Source organism: Biomphalaria glabrata, chromosome 3 (assembly GCF_947242115.1).
Source record: "Biomphalaria glabrata chromosome 3, xgBioGlab47.1, whole genome shotgun sequence".
Classification (NCBI taxonomy): Eukaryota; Metazoa; Mollusca; class Gastropoda; family Planorbidae; genus Biomphalaria; species Biomphalaria glabrata.
In genome coordinates, this window is record NC_074713.1 from 18,924,927 (window position 1) to 18,945,886 (window position 20,960).

A 20,960-nucleotide genomic window follows, 5' to 3' on the forward strand; every position below is an offset into this window, starting at 1 on the left:
CGAATGTCCGAATTCATGTAATTCCCGAAATAAATAAACTACTATAGATCGAATCATAATAAAATCGTAATATTGTCTACCCATGTCCATGGTCTACCGGTCTTCTGACACAGTTACGTATTTACGGTATACCCACTGATACCCATGCTATATATTTATATGTAGATATATCAACTTTACATATTATGATAATGAGGATTGGCATGAATGGGTGTGCCAATATTTGTCACATGGAAAAAAATGATCGTATGGTTATTCCACGGCCGAGATAAATATTATTGATGAAAAGGCATGGAAAACTGTTGATAGGCCTGGGTAATTTTCATTGTTATTTTTGGGGGTAAAACATATGCGTGATATCTATGGGTCAGTGAGACCATAGATCGTGTCATTCGTGTGTAGATACTAGAATTTAGATCTAAGACCTAAGAGAGTTGTCACTAGACTAGAGAAAAGTACATAGATAGATCTAGTATTAATAATATATTTAATCTATTTATTAATATATTTAGCTCTACTGTCTACATATATGAAATATTTATCTAGTTCTAGACTGCAGTCTACATAATAGTAGATTCTAGGTCTAGACTCTAGACATACTTCTAGTTAATTCTAGTTCTAGAGACTAGTCTGACTAGACTGTCACTGTAGACACTGTAGTCACAGTGTAATTAAGACTTAATTTAAGTGTAGTCACTGTAGTGACTGGTGTAGTGTAACTCTACTCTAGACACTCTACTTACTAGATCTATCTCTAGTCTAGTAGTCTACTAGTACTACTACTAGATTCTAGATCTAGAACTTGACTTTAAAAAAGTATTATTGTATTGTATTATTTATTAGACTAATAGTTAATAGTAATACTAATAGAGTCTACAGTAACTTACGCTTATCGAACAAGTTAAGCTCATTCGCCGACATTTTTTATGTTTGAATTTGTGTATCTCCGTAAAAATTAGACCTAGAAAAAAACTGATTGTATCTGTGAACTCCTCATCCATTTTTCTTAAAAAGTAGACGTGTTTTATTCTATTACTACTCATAGTTAAACTTATATTTGGTGTTAAAATGGGTCAGGTTGATGATTTCAACAGCTTAAATTATCGAACACTTTTTTAGCTTTATCTTATCTTATCGAACATATTAAGAACTTATCGAACACACGAGAAGTATGGTGTTTTAAAAGTGTTATAATCTTAAAATTTTGTGAAAAGTATGGTGTTTCAAAAGTGTTATAATCTATATTTTTTTTTATTTATATCATTTTCTTTTTACGCCATGTCAAGAAAGACAGATTTTTAGTCATTTTCAAATGGTCCACATCGAAGGAATCTATCACTGATCAGCTCTGCTTAGAAACTGACGGTGCTAAGCCCAGTAACGCATTACCGTAGTACTTATTTAGGTCTAAGCTATTTTGAGACATAAGGCCATTAATAAATTAAATCCAGATATTATTTTTTTGAGGGAGAGCCTAATAAGCTTTGGTAGCCAATAGATAATCCCGCCCTCCCCAAGTCATTGCAGGACACAACAGTTTAATTGGTTGACCTAAAAACGAAACATACGGTACGCGGCCCTAACTAGCCGCCGATCTAGCACGCTCAGTGTATGTAACAGTTCAAAAGTCAGTGCTAGATATTTTTCGATCTGGGCGGGGAGGGGGGGTGTTGAAAAGCTATGGTAGCTTGCAAGCTGTGTTACCTATAGATGTAGATAAATCCGCCCTCCCTAAACCACCTGGTTAACCAAAAAAAAAAAAAACGTATTTTAGAGCACGCTTAGTATTTGTCACACACACACACAAACAACATATCTATATATACTACGTATCTATCATGCCTAGTGTTTGTGACCTAATTAGCGGCTTGACCGTAGGTACTCGACTGATGGCTCCTCCCCCTTTCCCCTCAACATTGTTCTTACTACAACTTGAACAATGTTTTGGGGCTGTGTTGATGGCCTGGTTTACACCTGTGTGTTACGCTATCACTGACCTTTTTTTTTTTTTGTTGTGTGTTAGTCTGGTGGCTGCGTTTGGATTGAGTCTTGAAATTTACGTTGTTACTTTGCACTGAAAAAGTGTGAATGTGGAGAGTGGAAGCGCGGGTAAGGGGGTGTAGGCAGAATAGGAGAGTGGTTAAATGCGTTATTGTTATTATTTTGTGTATTTGTGATGTTTCAAAGGAGTGTCTTTGTAGTGCATTATGAGCTTTATCATACTTTATGGCAAATATTTTATAGACTCGGCGCCACACGTCTAGATCGAGAAGCACAACTGACTCTATGTATTTGAGGCTGACGTCACATTCTAATGGTCGATCAATTATTGATGATCTCTGGATACAGTGTCTTGACTGTTTCTCTCCCCCACCCCCCGACCTTTTTTTTTTTTACCTGCCCAAGACATTTTTATTTCAAAATACCATATCTGCATTCTATACCTCCCCCTTTGCCCTTTCGTTTTATTAATATCTCTTCACATCAAGCACATGCGCTAGGTATTGGTATTTATAACACATAATTCGGAAGTTAATAGAATGGGGCAAATTCAGAAGTTAATAGAATGGGGCATCTGAAAAAGAAACAACAACTGAATACATTACACAACTGAATACATTCCACTGTTTCTCCCTGTGGTAAGTCATAGATGCCATTAGCATCAAGCTATAATATATGTGTCATAAAATCAAGCTTTTAAAATGGGTACAATTAGTGCATATCGATGTAAATCTATTTACTTAAAAAAATATAGCACATTTACGGTAAACCACAAATAGCTGATACAAATTGTAACATATGATTAATTTATATCTTTACTTTGCATTACATTATTTTAAAAAATAACAATTAAAAAATATATAATTTAAATATTTTGTCTTCTTTGGGTTATATCCCTTTGATGTTTATTTTTAACATTAAAATGGCGTTCGATATCTTACGAAGCTGAGATTGCTTATATAAAAACTGCTATTATCGAACACCCCCTTTTTAAACCTCAATTTTCATGTTTAGGTAACAAAGGACACTTTCAAATAAATAGTTGTAAATATTTCTCAGCCTAATTAGAAGCGTATTATATAGTTTTTTTGAGCTGAAGCGTCATTAGCATTAAAAAATACCCTTAACCCGAGACTCACTCCACTCTTCCCAAGAGTTCAAAAAATGTGAAATTTTTATACCAATATTACCAATGCACTTTGAATATAAGTAAAAAAATGATCCTTGGGTGAAAATGAAACTAATTATAACTTAACTATCAAGAAATGGACGATGCACAATAAGAATGGACTAGTTTCTTTATAATCATCGAAATAAAGGAGAATTTTAAAAAATACAATGGGGTGTTCGATAAGTACCTTAAAACGAAGGTGTTCGATAGATGTAAGTTACTCTAGTAATATGAGAGTGAGACAATGACTTCAATGAGTAGTAATAGTATGACTATAACTATAAGTCTATAAGTATCACTATGACACTATGTCAGTATGTGTACTGTAGTATGAGACTTACACACTATGACTGTAATACTGTATCATAAGTCATAATCATATGACTATGAGTACTATGACTGAGTACATGGCACTTGTTACTTAATTAGTATCATAAGTAGATCTATCACTTACACTGTACTTACAGTCTCAGTCAGTCTAGAGTCTAGTAAAACTAGACTAAAACTAAAAATACTAAAATAGTCTAGATCTAGCTTAGATCTAAATTTAGAACTACTATATATATAGTGACATTATAGTCTAGTATTAACTAGGATCCAGATCTAGCCAGTACTAGACTCTAGTTGAGTAGTCTACATGATGTATGAATAAAAAGAAGTAGACTAGAAAAGAATTAAATCATCTGCTTCTGCTAGAGACTTAGAGACTAGGACTAGAGTCTGCTAGACTCTAGAAGACTAGAATCCTAGATTGGTTTGTCATATTTAAATTTAGCTCTCATCTATCTATAGATTCTTTATCTAGACATAGAAGTAGATATGTTTAATGAGGTTGTTCCGGATCCCCCCCCCCCCAGTCACATGGTTGTTGTGTTTACATCGTGCACTGTGCTTAGTTTCAGTTAGTTTATAGTGGGAATCTGAAGGGTTATAAGTCAATATTTAGTGCTTTCAATTATAGTCATTAGCGCCAAACTATAATTTGTTAATAACCGCCATAACCGGAGAATCTAGAGTACATTTTTTAATAGTTTCAACTAAAACAAATAGTTAAACCTTTGATAGAAGGTACTGAAGCATTGGCCATACTGAGATCTAGATTTCCTGAACTACAATGACTACACTTACAGTTACGTTCTCAGCATTCAGGTAACCAATCCTAGAAAAAAGTTAACACTTTCATCCACCCCCACCCTCTCTGCCCAAAAGTAAACAAGCTTGAACTTGAGTAGAACACTAAAAGTTGGACAGCAGACCAGTGTCTATTGAATTGTTCAGATAGCTCTACGGCTAGTCTAGTGTGTAGTCGATATAATATGTCGATTAGTTGCTATAAAAGATGAAAAGACTGCCATGTGTTTTTCCTTGTGTGTAATATGCTTGAGTTGTTTAGTGAACAAATAACACATCTGATAATCAAGGATAAATCTAGATCTACTCTTACAAAGGTCGAATTGTCTTTCTCCACCCTTTCATTGTTGGTTTCTAAGTAATAAAATAGATCTAGATCTATTTCGTCTACGTATTTTTGAAACTTTAATGTAACATTTTGTATATATAGTAACTCAGTGAATTACTTAAAAAGGATAGAACGTTTAAGAACATAATAATACATCATGTATTCAACACACATTTTAATAATTCTTAATGTTATCGATGTGCATAATGTATCAGGAATAGAGGAATATGAGATACATAATGTTAAAAAATAGCTTAAGTTTATGAAAATAACTGTATAACAATGTTTCAACTAATATGCATATTATCCCATATATATATAATATATATGCCAATATATATAAATGTGTGTGTGTTTTTGTGTAGTTTACACCAAGCCTTTTAAAAAAAATCTTGCAAAAACGTATCATCGCCAATGTGTTGACCCTTGTCATGGATTATAAAGAAATATCACTGATAAACTCATCCTTAAACAGTTCTTGGCCCTTAAATAAAACATTAGTATAGTTATTTGAACATTCTTGAAGTTTGTTGATGTACTCTGTATATTTTAAAATGTTTGTGAATGTAAAATCTTGTAAAAATAGAGGAGCAACAGCAATGGAAATAAAGTAAGACAAGGCCATTCTCCTCTTTGTTGTGCAACAACCACGTGACTTGGGTTAAAGTAGGTCAGAAATCCGGAACAACCTCATTATAGATTAGACTCTAGAGATATATTTATCTAATAGAGGCTCCATTGAGTTAAGATTAAGACGATTAAAAAAAACAAGCATCTTTTGAACTGTAATTAGTACCTAGATCGATCTATCTATAATTAAAACTGTTTTGGTAATCTCCTTTTTGTCATTTTTAATAGTAGTCTATCTCTGTGTTAGTGTTACACTTGACTATGAGTACTATGAGACTATGAAGGCGATAGCTCTAAATTGACTTGAAGTCATTGAAAATGTTTATACCGGTACTTTTATACAAGTATTGAGAAGTAGATGTGGCCAAATTAAGGCAAGCTGTGACCAAGACATATATTCCTTAATGGATTTCAGACTTGGCATCTCCATCTAGCAGCAGGTCAACATCCTACATCAGATCATTGGGCAAGGGTTAAACTGGTGATCATTGGGATGATAGTCTGAAACACATGCCACAAAACCTGACATTTTTTTTTACTTTTTGTTTTACAAAGCTTATATCAACTCACTCTGTCTGTCTGTTAAAAATTTTGTACACATTTTTCCCACATCCATTCTCGACTCAAGTTGAAACTTTGCACAATTATTCATTGGCTCAGACAAGACATGAATAATTTTTTTTAAAATACTAAACAATTAGTCAATTAATTACTGGTAATTATTTTTTTTTAAATACCAACAAGGGAATTAATCCTTCAGTATTCACAGATATGGCTAAATATGTAGAGTTTCATCCTCTTAAATAATTTCTCCTACACCCGTTGTCAGATCAAGCTGAAACTTTAAATAATTATTTATTGTACCCAAAAACATGAATCAATAAAAAAAATTAACCATTAACCATTAATTTTGCTTGATCTCAAATAAGGAAAATAACTTATACATTATTGAGAACTATAGTTATGTTTTAAGAGTTCTTTCCCATAGATAAGCTTTGTTTTTGTTTTTTCTTAACTGATTTTTTTTTTACATTTTCCCTGTTTAGATTATAATCTAAAAATTCTTTGGGCTTATAACTTTCAGTAGAGTTGCATCTACTTGACTAATTAAAAATATACTCTTGCTAACACCAAATTTTTATTTGTATCTATTGGTTATAGGCACAAAATTTTATATTCTATGTCTTTTTTCTAATAAATCTATTAATCTTCCACCAGTTCATGTTTTTCTTGTAAAAGACTTTTAAAGCAAACCTTGTATGGTGTGTTGTACAAATTTACTGTTGGCATGGCTTCTAAAAGCTCAAAGAGGAAATCTGTGTACAATGAAACGCCTAGAAAAATGAAATCTATGAAACGATCTCAGTCATTCAGGGATGCTTACACAGCGCAGTGGCCATTTATCCTGCCAGGCAAGACTAGCCCTTTCCATGCATATTGTAAGGCTTGTACCTGTGAATTTTCCATTAGGTCTGGAGGAAAGGATGATTGCAGGCGCCATGTATACACTCAAAAACATGCGAAGAATTCAAAGGGATATGAAATAGATAATGAAACACAAGCAAGATTGACCCAGACAGTTGATGATGCATCGTCTTTTCATTTGGAGATAAAACAGGAAAGTTGTGTTGTTAGCAGTTGTATTGCATTTTGTTTTTCTACAAAACAGGTTGTTATTGCTTTCCGAAATGTCTGTTGTTTTTGTTTAGGAGAATGGTATTAGATTCCAGTGGCAGGGATTGTCTTATCCAAATCTTACTTGTGCTGAGTTCCTATTTAAATTGTCCTGTGGGAAATAAGTGTACATTATTAAAAGCCTTTTTATGCTTCTTTTTTGTCTGACTCTCATATCAAAATAAAAGAGAAAATGAAAGTGTTTGTAGCTAAATGAATAGTATGTCTGATCAACTAAGGAAATTAGAATCTCAAAAATTTTATAGATTACTGGTGTACCATTAATCACTTAAATCATGATCACTTGTATGGTAGTGTTTGATTATTGCTGTGCAATCTATCTTAAGCTGTTTTCATGTCAGTTTTTGTTTGTGTTTTTTTTTTTTCTAAATGGCCAGATAAAAAACAAAAACAAATCTACATTTATTCATCATAAATAGTTTTTGAAGAAATGGGTTAAACAAATATCAAGTAAACACATTGCTCTCTTATCTCTGCTTGTACTTTTACAAGTTACTGTGCTCTTTTCATTATGCTTGCCTTTTGTTGAAGGAAACATTTTTTTTTATAGCATTCTATTTTTCCTGAGCTCAATTGATTAGTTTTACTGAGTAATTATCTTTTCAATAATTATTTTAGCTAAGTGCCATACTATATTATATATACCATAATTGTTAAAAAGTGGTGCTCATTTCCTCCTACTCATAAAAATATTATTTTGTACCTTTAACTATTTCAAAAATATTGTGTAAAATTGATTGAAGATTTTAGTAATATTGATATTTTTTTTACACAAAGGTATGGAAGTACTATAAAAAAAACATTAATCTGTTTGATCGTTTTAGGAGTTTCCAATGGCTGACTCAGTATATGAGGATTTCTCAGACAGATTAAGTGAAGTCAATGGATTGACTTCTCAGGTACTGGTAATTATGCTGATTCTTCACTATTAATTATTTTAATTTATTTTTTTAGTTCTCTCTTTAAGAAACAGCTTGACACTGACAATATAGTAAGTATGTATCATAAATAAAAAAAAAATATTGCTATATAATTTCATTGTAATGTCTTCTTCTTCTCACTAGTGATAACTTGTGTTTATTGCAGGTGTGTCGCATTGAAACAGACACCTTTGGGGAGATAGAAGTGCCTGCTGATAAATATTATGGTGCTAATACAGCAAGGTCCCTCATTAACTTTAACATTGGAGGACCTTCTGAAAAAATGCCAGTACAGTAGAACCTTTATTTTTTGTTTTTGTTTTTTCAAACTTTTTTTTCTTTTTGTTTTTAAATGTGATTTTAACAGTTTACTATTGCAATTATCTTTCTTAACTTTCCACTGCTGATTTAGTAATTTTATTTTTATTCATTATTATTAAATAAAAAGTAATGACCAAAGTTTTATTACATCATTTATCTTGTAGAATTTAAAACTTTTTTAAAGAAGAGCTTTACTATTACTATTGGGTATTTTGACTGGGCTGGTTAATAGTATATAATTTATATAATACCATTCTGAGTTGTACTTTTTTATTTATTATTCTAGACTTCTGTTATCAAAGCATTTGGCATTCTGAAAAGGTGTGCTGCTATTGTGAATAAAGACTATGGTTTAGATAAAAGTATAGCTGATCTCATAGTAAAAGCTTCTGATGAGGTAAGGTTTTAAGACATTAATTAATACCTTTTATACAGTTGATTTATACCTTTCTTTGCTAAGTACTGCTATATATTTGTAATTCAATATCATGGAACTGTGAGACTATTGGTCTCTGTGGTTAGCAGTCTACAATTTCATTCTTTGACTAGCTCTGCAGTTCACAGTTCACAAGTTCTATCATGTTTGTTGAACTCAAGCTCTCCCTTCAACTGCAAACAAAAAAATATCATGAATAAAATCAAGAATGAACAAACCCATTTGCATTTAATCTCTCTGCCGTCATGTTCTGACTTGTGTGATACTTGTAGAAATAGTGGGTTTTATTTGGGTCCTCTATACATGCTGGGCAGCAAAGTGTTGCTAAATTATTCCTGGGTATTTAAAATACTCATTAAATTTGGTGGAAAAGAACTAAATTTACAAATACACATTTGTATCAAGAATTTGGGAAGAAGTAAACCCAACAGAATAGTAAAAAGTATTAAAAAAACACAAGACACAAAAAAGGATCCAAACTAAAAGAATTTCTTGAATGTATCTTATAAGATCCTAACTAAGCTTATTACGAGGAGACTTTGAAAATATGCAGAATAAATCTTAGGTGACACCAATGTTACTAACAGCTTCAGAAAAGAAAACAGGTGTGGGACCAACAGGAATGATATACAGCCAACCTCTGTAATATCTTGCATATGCTGATGACATTGCCTTATTGGATACAGACCCCTCTGACATTGCTAAAGCTTTCAAACAACTGGAAGAAGCATCTCCACCTGCAGGACATGAGATAAATGATAGTAAAACCAAGAAGAACAATATATTAAAATTACTGATTACAAGTTTGAAAAATGTAAAAACGTTGAAGTACTTAGGAAGTATGACACACTCTAAAAATTATCAGAAAAAAAGGAACGACTATCAGCAGGCAACGTAGCAGCCAGCACATAAAAAAAAGTATATCAGGGAAAACAAAGCCATATATACAAAATAAAGAATTGAGGACAGGTACCAACCTGGAAATGTACCAGTTATTTGAAGACCACTCTATAGAGCTGGAAATGAAAAAGAAAAGTATATGTTGGGCAGGTCACCTCGAATGTCAGAGTACAGGGGATCAAAAATAGTATGCCAGCTAAAAACAAGAGGCAGGTGCCCCAAAGGCAGACAACACTACAATGGCTTGTTTATGTAGAAGCATATTTCCAACAGGATAGATGTGAAAGGAAAGATGTTGAAGCAGACCAGGGACCTCCATGGGCTGTATTGCCGCTAGAATTAATGGATTAATAAATTTCTCTAGATAATCAAATTTGAACATAAATGTATTTATACCATAAAGATATTTTTAAAAACATTTTCAAGCTCATTGCTTATGATCACTTTCACATGTATGTATTTGCTTGTTCAGGTTATTGCTGGTAAGCTAGATGTGCATTTTCCATTGTCAATATGGCAGACGGGTTCTGGAACTCAGACTAACATGAATGTTAATGAGGTCATCAGCAACCGAGCAATTGAAATGACTGGTGGGCTGAAGGGTTCAAAGCAACCTGTTCACCCTAATGACCATGTGAACAAATCACAGGTATCTTTTATATCTAATCTTTCTAGATATTGTTGGATACAATAATAAATACCTATAAGGGATAAAAGGTCAAACATTTTAAAAATCTATAACAACCCTTGACCTTACAGTCTCGTGCTGCTAAGTGAATCTTAACAAGTGGAAAATAAATGTCAGCATGTAAATCTACTGAAATTGAAGTTTGTCAACAATTTGGGTATTACACAAGTCAAGAAGTTGAATTTCATGGTTAAAAGTGGCACCCATAATACAAGTGTTTATGTATTATATTCACTTCTTGCATTGTATAATTTCATGCATATACTAAAGAAATGATAATTGAATAAATAGTAAAGGTATGTAACTGTTTTAGGATGACTGTAAGCAAGGAACAAATCATTTTTAATGTCATTTAAATAGAGGTTTCTTAGCTATAGGAAAATATTGCTTGAACTATATCCATATCACTTATGTAGAGTCATGGCAATGTTTACAGTTATACACTTTCCATAGAGTTCCAATGATGCTTTCCCTACTGCCATGCACATAGCTGTAGCCATGGAGATAAACAAAACACTTTTTCCAGCCTTGGATTTTCTGACTGATGCTCTATCTAAAAAAGTGAAAGAGTTTCAGAATATTATCAAGATTGGCAGGACTCACCTGCAGGTAATGTACTTCTTTGCAAACCTACTGTACAAAAGTGTCTTAAAAGTGAAAGGACTACAAGTGAAACTTTTAGACAATAAATTAAATTTTACTGCTAATACTGATTATATTAGCAAAAAAAGGGCAGAAAAGATTACGATTACTTAGAAAAATGTCCTCATTTAATGTTATCGAAAATGCATTCGAGATGTTTTATCACGCTCATATCTGTAATATTTTAAGTTTTAATATCGCTGCCTGGTATGGCAATCTGAACATTAAAAACAAAAATAAACTTCATAGAATCCTAAATGCTGCTGGTAAAGTCATTGGTAAAAAACAAACCTCATTTGGGCAGCTGTTTGAGATAAACATTCATAAGAAAGCTAAAAAGGTTCTAGAAATAAGAAATCACCTTTTGTGTCAGGATTATGTGATTTTTACCATCACAAAAGAGATACAAGACACTGATGGCAAAGACAGACACAAAAACTCTTTTGTCCCCTGGCAATCAAATCATTAAATAAAATTAAACTATCTGATATAAACTTTTCGCAGGTGAATTATGAGTGAGTCTGATGTGAATGTATATTTAGGTTTTCTATAGTTATAATGTTATGTTTGGTGTAATCCACAAAATGTAAGACAAGTTATCCTTAGGGATAATCAAGGTTATTATTATTGTTATTAACTGTGAAAGACTCTTGTTGTCACTGAAGACCAGAAGAATGTTTGACTTCTATGATAGGAAGTTACTGTTGGCATGCATACACACCAACATTTAACTTACTAGTTTTCATTAGAGCATTTTAAAAGTTTCTTATAGCCGCCTTTCTGTATTGATTTTTTTAAAAGATATATTCATAGAAAATTAGCTTCATGACTTGTTCAATAAATTAGGTTGCATTAGTTACAGGCAGAAAAAGTACTCACAGTGACAATACAGAGACCTTGCTGTAATGCATGTTTCACTAGTCAATAAAAAACAACAACATAGGAAGACAATTATTTCATTTATTTGCAGTTCAGATTAACCAAAGGATAAAATGTGCTTAGCACAAGAGGGCCATATTTGATGTAAATTAATTTAGAGAAACTTTTTACAAATACATTACAAATACTTACCCTACTTATGGTCTTCTATTGCTTTTTTCCCAACTACATTGTATTAGCTATGTCTATTTTCTTTGCTTAAAAATGTTTTATTTCTGTGCATGTAGGATGCCACTCCATTAACTTTGGGACAAGAGTTTAGTGCCTATTTACAGCAAGTCAAGTATGGAAAGGAAAGAATACTTGCAACCTTCCCAAGGTTGTTGGAGCTTGCCATTGGTAAGTTGTAGAAAGGAAGCCTCTAACTTTCTCTAGGCTGTAGCCATAAGGTAGCTCTTAAATAAGTTTTTACTTGGGTTGGTGTGGAAAGAGTTAAAGCAGACTAGATAAATACAGCAGCTTAATAGGCAAATCATAGAAATTGGGAGTTGATGAAGCTTTTAATTTAATTTTTTTTTACAGGTACTGAAATAAAAATTTTTTTTTATAGTACCGGGCACTTATAAAAAGAAATATTTTGATGATATTTTGGGGAGGTTGGGGGGGGGGGACATTTGACATTGCATATGAAATGAAATGTAGTGGAAGATGCTTTCTTTATCCTCATGAACATGAATCTAAGTAATAATATTTTGAGTTGTAAAATATTTCTTTCTTTCAGGTGGGACAGCTGTTGGTACTGGACTCAATGCTGGTAAAGGCTTTGCTGAGAAAACAGCTGCACAGATAGCAGAGTACGCCAGTAAGTTAAATAGCATCTTTTGTTTTGATGACTTTTCTAGATCAATGCTTTTAATCAATTTTATTTTTTTTTAAACATTGGCTGCTTTCAAGATCATTCAATTCATTATCTTCCTTTGAAAGATTTGTTTATTTCTCCGTTTGTTGACTTGAAGAACATGATTTTCACAAAACATCTTTCACTTCTGATCAAGTGAGACTTTAAAACTTCTTTAGTAGAACTAATTGTTAGCTTCTATTGTAGCATAAATGTCAACTGCATCTCTTGCAACTTGTGTGTTTGAAATTTGTCTGTCTTATTGTTGTAGATTAACTTTCGCTTATAAAATGAGTAGATAATTCTTGATATGCAAATTTTACTAATTTTTGGAAGAATTCAATGTCAAAAAAAGGTGTGCTGTATTCTTTTTCAGAAATTCCTTTTGTTTCTGCGACCAACAAGTTTGAATCTCTGGCTGCCCATGATGCTCTTGTTGAAGTACACGGTGCATTAAATGTTCTTGCCTGCAGCTTGATGAAAATAGGCAATGACATCAGACTTCTTGGATCAGGGCCCAGGTGTGGTCTTGGAGAGTTGAACTTACCAGAGAATGAACCTGGAAGCAGTATCATGCCAGGTAATGAAACTGAATGAACATACCAAGTTTCACTTTGGTTTTGTTTGTGTGTAGGACGAACTGTCACGTCCCCCAGAGAAATAGCTGACTGCCTTGCATCCTCAATAGCAGAAAAATCATCCACTGCACACTACACGCCAGAGTTCCAAAAAGTCAAAACCAGGGAGGAAAGACACCCCATTGATTTCAGGTCAGAGAACAATGAAGACTACAACAAACCGTTCTCGCTTGAGGAACTGAGGGAATCGCTGGACAAGTCACATGACACAGCGCCTGGAGAAGACGAAATCCATTACCAGTTCCTCAAGCACCTTCCCGAACCCTCATTGGCAGTCCTGCTAGGGGTCTATAACTGTGTGTGGCAAACAGGCGCTTTCCCAAACAGCTGGAGGAAAGCCACAGTTATACCGATACCTAAACCGGGAAGAGACGGCTCTGACCCAGCTAACTATCGACCAATAGCACTAACAAGCTGCATCTGCAAAACCATGGAAAGAATGATTAACAGTAGGCTGGTCTGGTACCTGGAAAGGAATAAAGTGATCTCAAACTACCAGTGCGGATTCCGGCAGGGGCGGACAACAACTGACCACCTGGTAAGGCTGGAAGCTTATATTAGAAATGCATTACTCAGAAGAGAACATCTAGTAGCTGTATTCTTCGATATAGAAAAGGCCTATGACACAACCTGGAAACATGGCATTCTACGTGACCTGGCGCTTATGGGGCTTAAGGGACACCTCCCCCGTTTTGTGGAGGAATTCCTGAAAGATCGAAAATTTCAGGTTCGAGTGGGCAACTCCGCTTCTGACACTCATGACCAGGAAATGGGTGTACCCCAGGGCAGCATTCTGTCAGTCACCCTGTTCAACATTAAAATAAATAGCATCATAAATGCGCTGTCCCCTGGCATAGAGTGCTCTTTGTATGTTGATGACTTTGTCATTCTTACTTATGGGAAAAACATGAACACCTTAGAAAGGAAATTACAGTTATGTTTAAACAAAATTCAGGGTTGGGCAAACTATAATGGTTTCAAATTCTCAGACTCCAAAACAGTTAGTATGCATTTTTGTAATCTAAGGGGACTCCACCCAGACCCTGAACTATTTATACACAAAAAGAAGATCCCTGTCGTGAAAACTACAAAATTTTTAGGCCTCACCTTAGATTCCAAATTTAATTTTCTCCCCCACATTAAGGAACTTAAGAAGAAATGCCAAAAGTCATTAAACATACTAAGAGTACTCAGCCATACGGACTGGGGAGCTGACAGAGATACCTTGCTGCTGCTCTATCGGAGTCTAATTCGATCCAAGCTAGACTACGGATCCATAATATATGGAGCAGCAAGGAAGTCGTACCTAAAAATACTGGAACCAATACAAAATGCTGCCCTGCGTCTCTGTCTCGGCGCGTTTCGTACATCACCTATCCCAAGTCTCCATGTGGAGGCTGGAGAACTCCCCATGGATATAAGAATGAAAAAGCTTGCAATGCAGTATATAGTCAAGCTAAAATCCAACCCCACGAACCCTGCTTTTGACTCCATATTTAACCCCACAGAGGTAGAATTATACAATCGAAGGCCTAACGTCATACAGCCGCTGGGCCTTCGAATGAGAGAACCCATCCAAAATTTAACCCCACCCATTGACCAAATCTCTAAAATAGAAACCCCTCAGAATCCTCCTTGGCTAATGAATAAACCCAAATTAAATTTATCCCTCCTTAATTTCAAAAAAGAAAATACAGACCCAAGCATACTACAAGTCCACTTTAGGGAACTGCAGGAGAGCTACGGAGATTGTGGCACCATCTACACAGACGGATCCAAAATGGAGGGAAAGGTCGCGTGTGCCTGCTCCTTTCGGAACAAAACAATCTCCCGTAGACTCCCCGATGGCTGCTCCATCTTTACGGCCGAATTGCACGCAATATTGCTTGCACTTATGGCCGTAAAGGCATCAGAAAGGAGGAAATTTATAATCTGCTCCGACTCCAAATCTGCATTGCAAGCTTTGGGGCAGATGAAGACTGACATCCCATTGGTACATAAGAGCCTGAAGCTGTTGGACCTAATAACAGCCGACCGTAGGGATGTCACCTTCATCTGGGTCCCCTCCCATGTTGGCATTGAGGGAAACGAAGCCGCAGACAGAGAAGCAAAGAGAGCCCTAAATCATGCGGTGTCAGGAACCCAAATCCCCTACTCGGACCTGAGACAAAGTATTGCCTCTGCCACCTATCGAGAGTGGCAGAACCGATGGGAGGCTGAGACTCACAGTAAACTCAGGCAGATTGTGGCGGATGTCAGGTGGCGGCCCACATCTAAGGGTCTGACAAGGCGTGGTAGCACAACCATGTCCAGACTTAGGATTGGCCACACCTACATCACGCACTCTTTTGTACTGAAGAGAGAGGAGCCCCCACTTTGCGAGTACTGTGACTCTCGCCTCACCGTGGAACATATCCTCGTTGATTGCCCCAGATACCAGGATGTCAGGGCGAAACATTTTAGAGCCACTAATCTAAAAACACTATTTAATAATGTCGACCCTGGGAAGGTACTGGGCTTTATTCGGGAAGTGGGGCTATCTACGAAGATGTGATTTCTGAATTTGTGAACATGCACTATTTACATTAGATTTTTACCAAATATTTAAATTTTTACTACCTTTACTATTTTAACTGTGAATAGACCTTAATTTTAATTATATTACTGTATAGAATCTGGCCCTTGCTGTTTAGAGAGAGAGTAGTCCTTAAGGGACTGCAGGCACGACATGGCCTAAATTGTGCCGATGTGCCTCAAATCAACAAATCAACTTGTTTGTGTGTAAATTACATGGTTTTTAAATTTAAACAATTCACAAAACAATAAAAAATATTAGTATTTTTTTTTTTTAGTTTCAAATTAATTAGGGACAATGAACAGGAAACACAAACACACACAACTAGAAGACTTCAATCTTTCTGAACCACATATTTGCCCACATAACAACATAGTTTGATGTGAAGTGACTAGATAATGGCATGACAAAGTAGAATTTAAATCTTGCAGAAAAATAAATTAATACCTAAAAATATACTTAATTGTAACAAATACATAAAAAACAAAAGCATGTATTAATCTTTTGTAAAATAATTTATAATATATTTATACAATATTTAGTGCCTATAGTTTTTTATAATCAAAATGACCACCATGTCAAAAAAGCATCATCAAAATATCCTGCTTCGATGAAACTAGACTTTATTTTTTTTTTTTTTTTCATGTTTTTCTTAACAATGATTGTCTTCTAGTAATGCTATTTCATCTTTTGTAAATACAAAGTATGTTTCAGTTCTTTTCTAGTGTCAACCTTTTTTACATTTTCAGCTTTTATTTGTTGCATATTTAACATGTATGACAATTTCTTTTTTTTTTTTTTTTTTTTTATAGGTAAAGTTAACCCAACACAGTGTGAAGCCTTGACCATGGTTGCAGCCCAGGTGATGGGTAACCAGACTGCTGTTTCCATTGGAGGCAGCATGGGTCATTTTGAGTTAAACGTTTTCAAACCCTTGATAGTCAGTAATGTGCTCAGGTCTATACGTCTCCTTGCTGATGCCTGCACATCTTTCACTAAATACTGTGTGCTGGGAATTGTGGCGAATAAGGACAGAATAAATCAACTCCGAGATGAATCCCTGATGCTGGTCACAGCATTAAACCCGTATATCGGCTATGATAATGCCGCTAAAATTGCCAAGAAGGCTCATGCCGAGGGTACAAGTTTAAAGTCTGCTGCTCTTTCGCTTGGCCTCGTGACGGAAGCTAATTTTGACAAGTGGGTGAGACCTGAGAAAATGTTAGGCCCATGAAGCTTTACTTTTTAGCAGACTTGTTGATGAACTGTTGCCATCCTTAAGCATTTCAGCTTTGGGCATTACATTTGAGTGACATTTTTGTGTTGTATTTTTAATGAGTTCAATTCTAAATGCACAATTTTTGAAATGTTTGAATAGCCTCTGGATGCTATATACAATTTTTTTTTTTTTTACTATATAATTTTGATTGTTCGGTCTATCTCTGCAAGAACATTTGATTACTCCAATTTGGTTTCCTCAGAAGTTCCAATTAATGATATTTTCCCTTTATCTCCTGTATTCTTGTATATGGGATTCAACCCAGACCTTACAGTGCCACAACTCTAAAGTGCACTATAGTTATTACATCCCTCAGAAATCACTGCGGTCCATGAACTTAAACATTTTCATTCAGAACTTACTGCCTGAGGAATTTTTCAGTAAATAGATTGAAGTTTTGTAACTCACCCCCTTTTTAAGCTCAGTAATCCCAGATGCTCCATTATAACTAAGAATGTTGAGACCTATCTGTGCAAAGATTATATTAATTAGTTTACTCATTTACCTCTGTTTTTATGATTAAAGCCTAGCTCTTATAAATTTAATTATTATTTCTACTTTTAATTTTGACATCATTAATATATTTTTCAAAACCCATAGCTACCAAAAAATAATTGGCTCATGGATGTTCAACTCAATTTGATAACGGCTTGTTTAACATGTTTTAGGCTATCAGTAAATATTTGATTGTAGTCCCTATAAGTTAGTAGCTAATGTTTTTAGATCTAACGCACAGCATTGTTTCAGGGTTAAGAATTTTTTTTGATTCCTGGTTGTTGCATTTATTACCATCATTTTGTTATCTCTTCTTTCACATTCCTTGATCTATGATGAATTTATTTATGGTATACATGAAGCTCTACACTACTAGCCTTGATATATTGATACTGTTATGACAATGTCTTTGGTTTAGTGATGTGAAGACTTTATATGAGACCTGTAGCATGCTTCCTCAGTATCTGCATACAACATTTTCTATACAAGTTGTGCATATTTGTTTAGCAGTGAAAGTAATAAAGTTCTCCTTTCAAACCTTGCAATCTCTAGGAATGTCCATCTGTTTACTATGACTGAAAGTTTCATCTGACCAACACAACATTCAATCACTTTAACATAAGTAGACTTACCAAAAATATTTCTGAGATTGAAAATGTATTTTTTTTTAAATTTATATTTCTGCAGATGGCATTGTCAAAGAATAGTTATTCTAAATATGTTTATATAAATCTGAACACATCTAACAAGGAGATATTTAAGAACTCTTTTTACTATTTAATGAACATTTGTCCAAACAATAATACATCTTGTGGAGTATATTGGAGCAGAGAGATGTCTTTCAACATCTTCTTTGAGATCAGTTGTTACAACAGCAGAGTGACCTTTTTTTTTTCAGCTGTTCAATGATGTAGGGTACATTGGTACATGATATTAACCAAAAAAAACAAAAAAAACTAATGATGAAACAGACTGAAGTCCTGTTGAATCTTAGTTCTAGGGCTTTTTTTTTTTTAAGCTGCAAGTATTTATGTTCTTGATTTTTTTTTAAAATTATTCTTAGGCTAAAGTCAATGTATCTGGCTAGCTAGGTTAAAGGCAAGAGGTGAACATTTTCTGAGAATAATTTAGATTTATTTCCTTTCCATCTTTAACTGGGGGACACTCTGTTTCTTTTATTTGATACAGCACTCCTTTAATGTAAGCCTGTCCAGGATTAGATTAGCTGTGACATGTAGAGATCGCTAAATCCAAACTAACCTACTCAGCTATTTGGCCCTATCTTCACCCCATGGTTGCTGCAGCTGCTTCCCATAATTCTCTTAAACCCTTGATTCCAGTGTAGAATTGAACGACTTTGAACTTTCTGACCTTTTTTGCTAGTGTCAGTTGAAGATTAAATATCTCAATTGTAGAGCACATCTAGGATAGCTAGGGAATTGGAAATCAAGTAATGCAGTGTTCCTAGTGTGTATAACTCACATTGTATTTGAAATCTTTTTTTTTCTTATATTGTATGAAACCTTGTCTTTGAACAGCTTGGTGTCCATAAAATGTTGGATGCAAGATTAGCTTAATATTTTTTTTTTTATCATTCAAAGAAACTAAAACATGAGTTGCATCCCCTGAATTATATGAAACAAAATAAACAGAGAAGAATGTTTTATGTTAATCAACCTAGAACTCAGTATACACATCTACTCCAGAAGTGTATTTCATTTAGTGTATCAGACACCAGCACTATGTAGAATGTATGTGCTTGTTGGATGGCCTTACTTCCCTTTATGTTTGAAATATGTTCTTTGATAGAACAGTGTGTTTAGCTGCATACCAGAGACAATGTGCTAGTGCTCTACAGTTGGTGCATTGGCCTGTCCTATTGCCTTCTCAAGTAGATCTAAGGCTAGGATAAGTTTGTTTCAATGGTAACTCTAGACAGGCACAACTTGAACATCAACTGGAACCACATTCAGAGCTTGCTAGAGATTTGATGACCACCAAATGCCTACTTTGATTTTTACATTTTTTTTTTTTCGAATGCATAATTGACTGTGTTTGTTGACTATACCCGGTAGGCCTATATATCTTTTTATTGAGATGATTTGTTGTTTGGGGTGTGAAACTTGTTGATATTAATTATGAAATTAAAGGAAAATATTTTAAATCAATGATATTTCTTTCTTTTTTTTTATTTTTTTTTTATTTTACAATTCCTCTATTCAGCTTGAATTCTTCACCTGTAAAAATAAAAACCTGAGGATGGACACTGCTGTTTTAGAAAACCCTGGTTTGACCATTATGATTTCAATGAAACATTTTTAGCCCACTCAATATATACATATTAATACAAGCTTAAGTTTTTGTTTTCAGAAAGAAGTTTGTTCAAGATATTTAAAAGTTGCTTGATATAAATGTCTTACATTGGTTAGTTGTACTGGCTAGCTGGAGCTTCAAATCAACGTCTGAGATTCAACAGTAGGAAAAAAACAAACAAAGGATGTGAATAGAAATTCCAAATATTTGTTTCAATTTGTATGGATTCTAGTCCCGGTGTGTCTATCTCTTGTTGGGTGTTTATTGCTACAGTTATGTGATTTAAAGTGGGAAATCAGTTTATTTCTTGGTAAACAAAAAAATACTTCTTTGACTTGTACACCAAGCAGTAGATCATTAAACATTGATACACACACACACAAATATCACTCAATGATATGAACTAGTATAGTACACTGGCTGTTTTAATAGTTGAACGACTGTTTTTTTTTTTTTTCTGTGAGGCTCTCTAGCACATCTAGAAGTGCCCGCCCCCCTAAAGATTTTCCCCAGAAACATCACGCAAGCGGATATTGTCCAATCAAAATGGTCCACAGTGTCCACATCTTCATAAGGGAGCGGGCGTCGGTACGCATCAAAGAGTCGGCCACAACTTTAGAACAGAGCAACCATTGTCGCGGTTCATTTATCACAGAATACAAACTAAAATAATAATGTGCTATTGAAGCCTGCACTAACCTTTTTTTATCTTTTTATTTGTTCAAAAATTGATAGAAATCTTAGATTTTGAGATTAACCTTTAATGTGGAAGTTTATAGTACTTTGACCTCAAAATAACCTCTTGCTTTTAATTTAAAAAAAAAGTAAAAAAAAAAAAAAAAAAAAATAATCTAGCTGTAGTGACAGAATGTTTTGTTGTTTGTTTGTTTTTTTTTTGCGACATTTTGACATGCAGACGCAATCTGGCGTAGCAGACGTGAGTAACTAGTTCAAGATCATGCGAATGTCGATGTAAAAATTCCTAGATGTGCGTTGTAAATAGTTTGTCTTTTATTCCAA

General features: G+C 34.3%; 1 protein-coding gene across 5 annotated transcripts; it reads left to right on the plus strand.

Moving 5' to 3' along the window:
• Window positions 1–378: 378 nt before the first annotated feature.
• Window positions 379–19,795, plus strand: LOC106057122 (probable fumarate hydratase, mitochondrial). Of its 5 annotated transcripts, none has more exons than XM_056023859.1 (11): window positions 394–455; window positions 6,480–6,877; window positions 7,779–7,855; window positions 8,043–8,165; window positions 8,484–8,594; window positions 10,006–10,182; window positions 10,675–10,830; window positions 12,030–12,141; window positions 12,524–12,604; window positions 13,017–13,220; window positions 16,666–19,795. In XM_056023859.1, the coding sequence occupies exons 2-11, from the start codon at window positions 6,550–6,552 to the stop codon at window positions 17,085–17,087; spliced, it is 1,791 nt and encodes a 596-aa protein (XP_055879834.1). In that variant the 5' UTR covers window positions 394–455; window positions 6,480–6,549; the 3' UTR covers window positions 17,088–19,795. The 5 variants fall into 5 exon arrangements, with proteins under 5 accessions (XP_055879835.1, XP_055879834.1, XP_055879833.1 ...); XM_056023858.1 differs by lacking the exon at window positions 394–455 and adding an exon at window positions 3,793–3,926; XM_056023860.1 differs by lacking the exon at window positions 6,480–6,877 and having other exon boundaries at window positions 379–455; window positions 7,781–7,855.
• Window positions 19,796–20,960: the final 1,165 nt, after the last annotated feature.

Coding starts and splice junctions, on each gene's coding strand:
- LOC106057122 (XM_056023859.1), top strand. CDS start 6,550: ATGGCTTCTAAAAGCTCAAAGAGGAAATCTGTGTACAATGAAACGCCT. Junction 6,878..7,778: donor TTTTCATTTGGAGATAAAAC/AGGAAAGTTGTG, acceptor TTTGATCGTTTT/AGGAGTTTCCAATGGCTGAC. Junction 10,831..12,029: donor TTGGCAGGACTCACCTGCAG/GTAATGTACTTC, acceptor CTGTGCATGTAG/GATGCCACTCCATTAACTTT.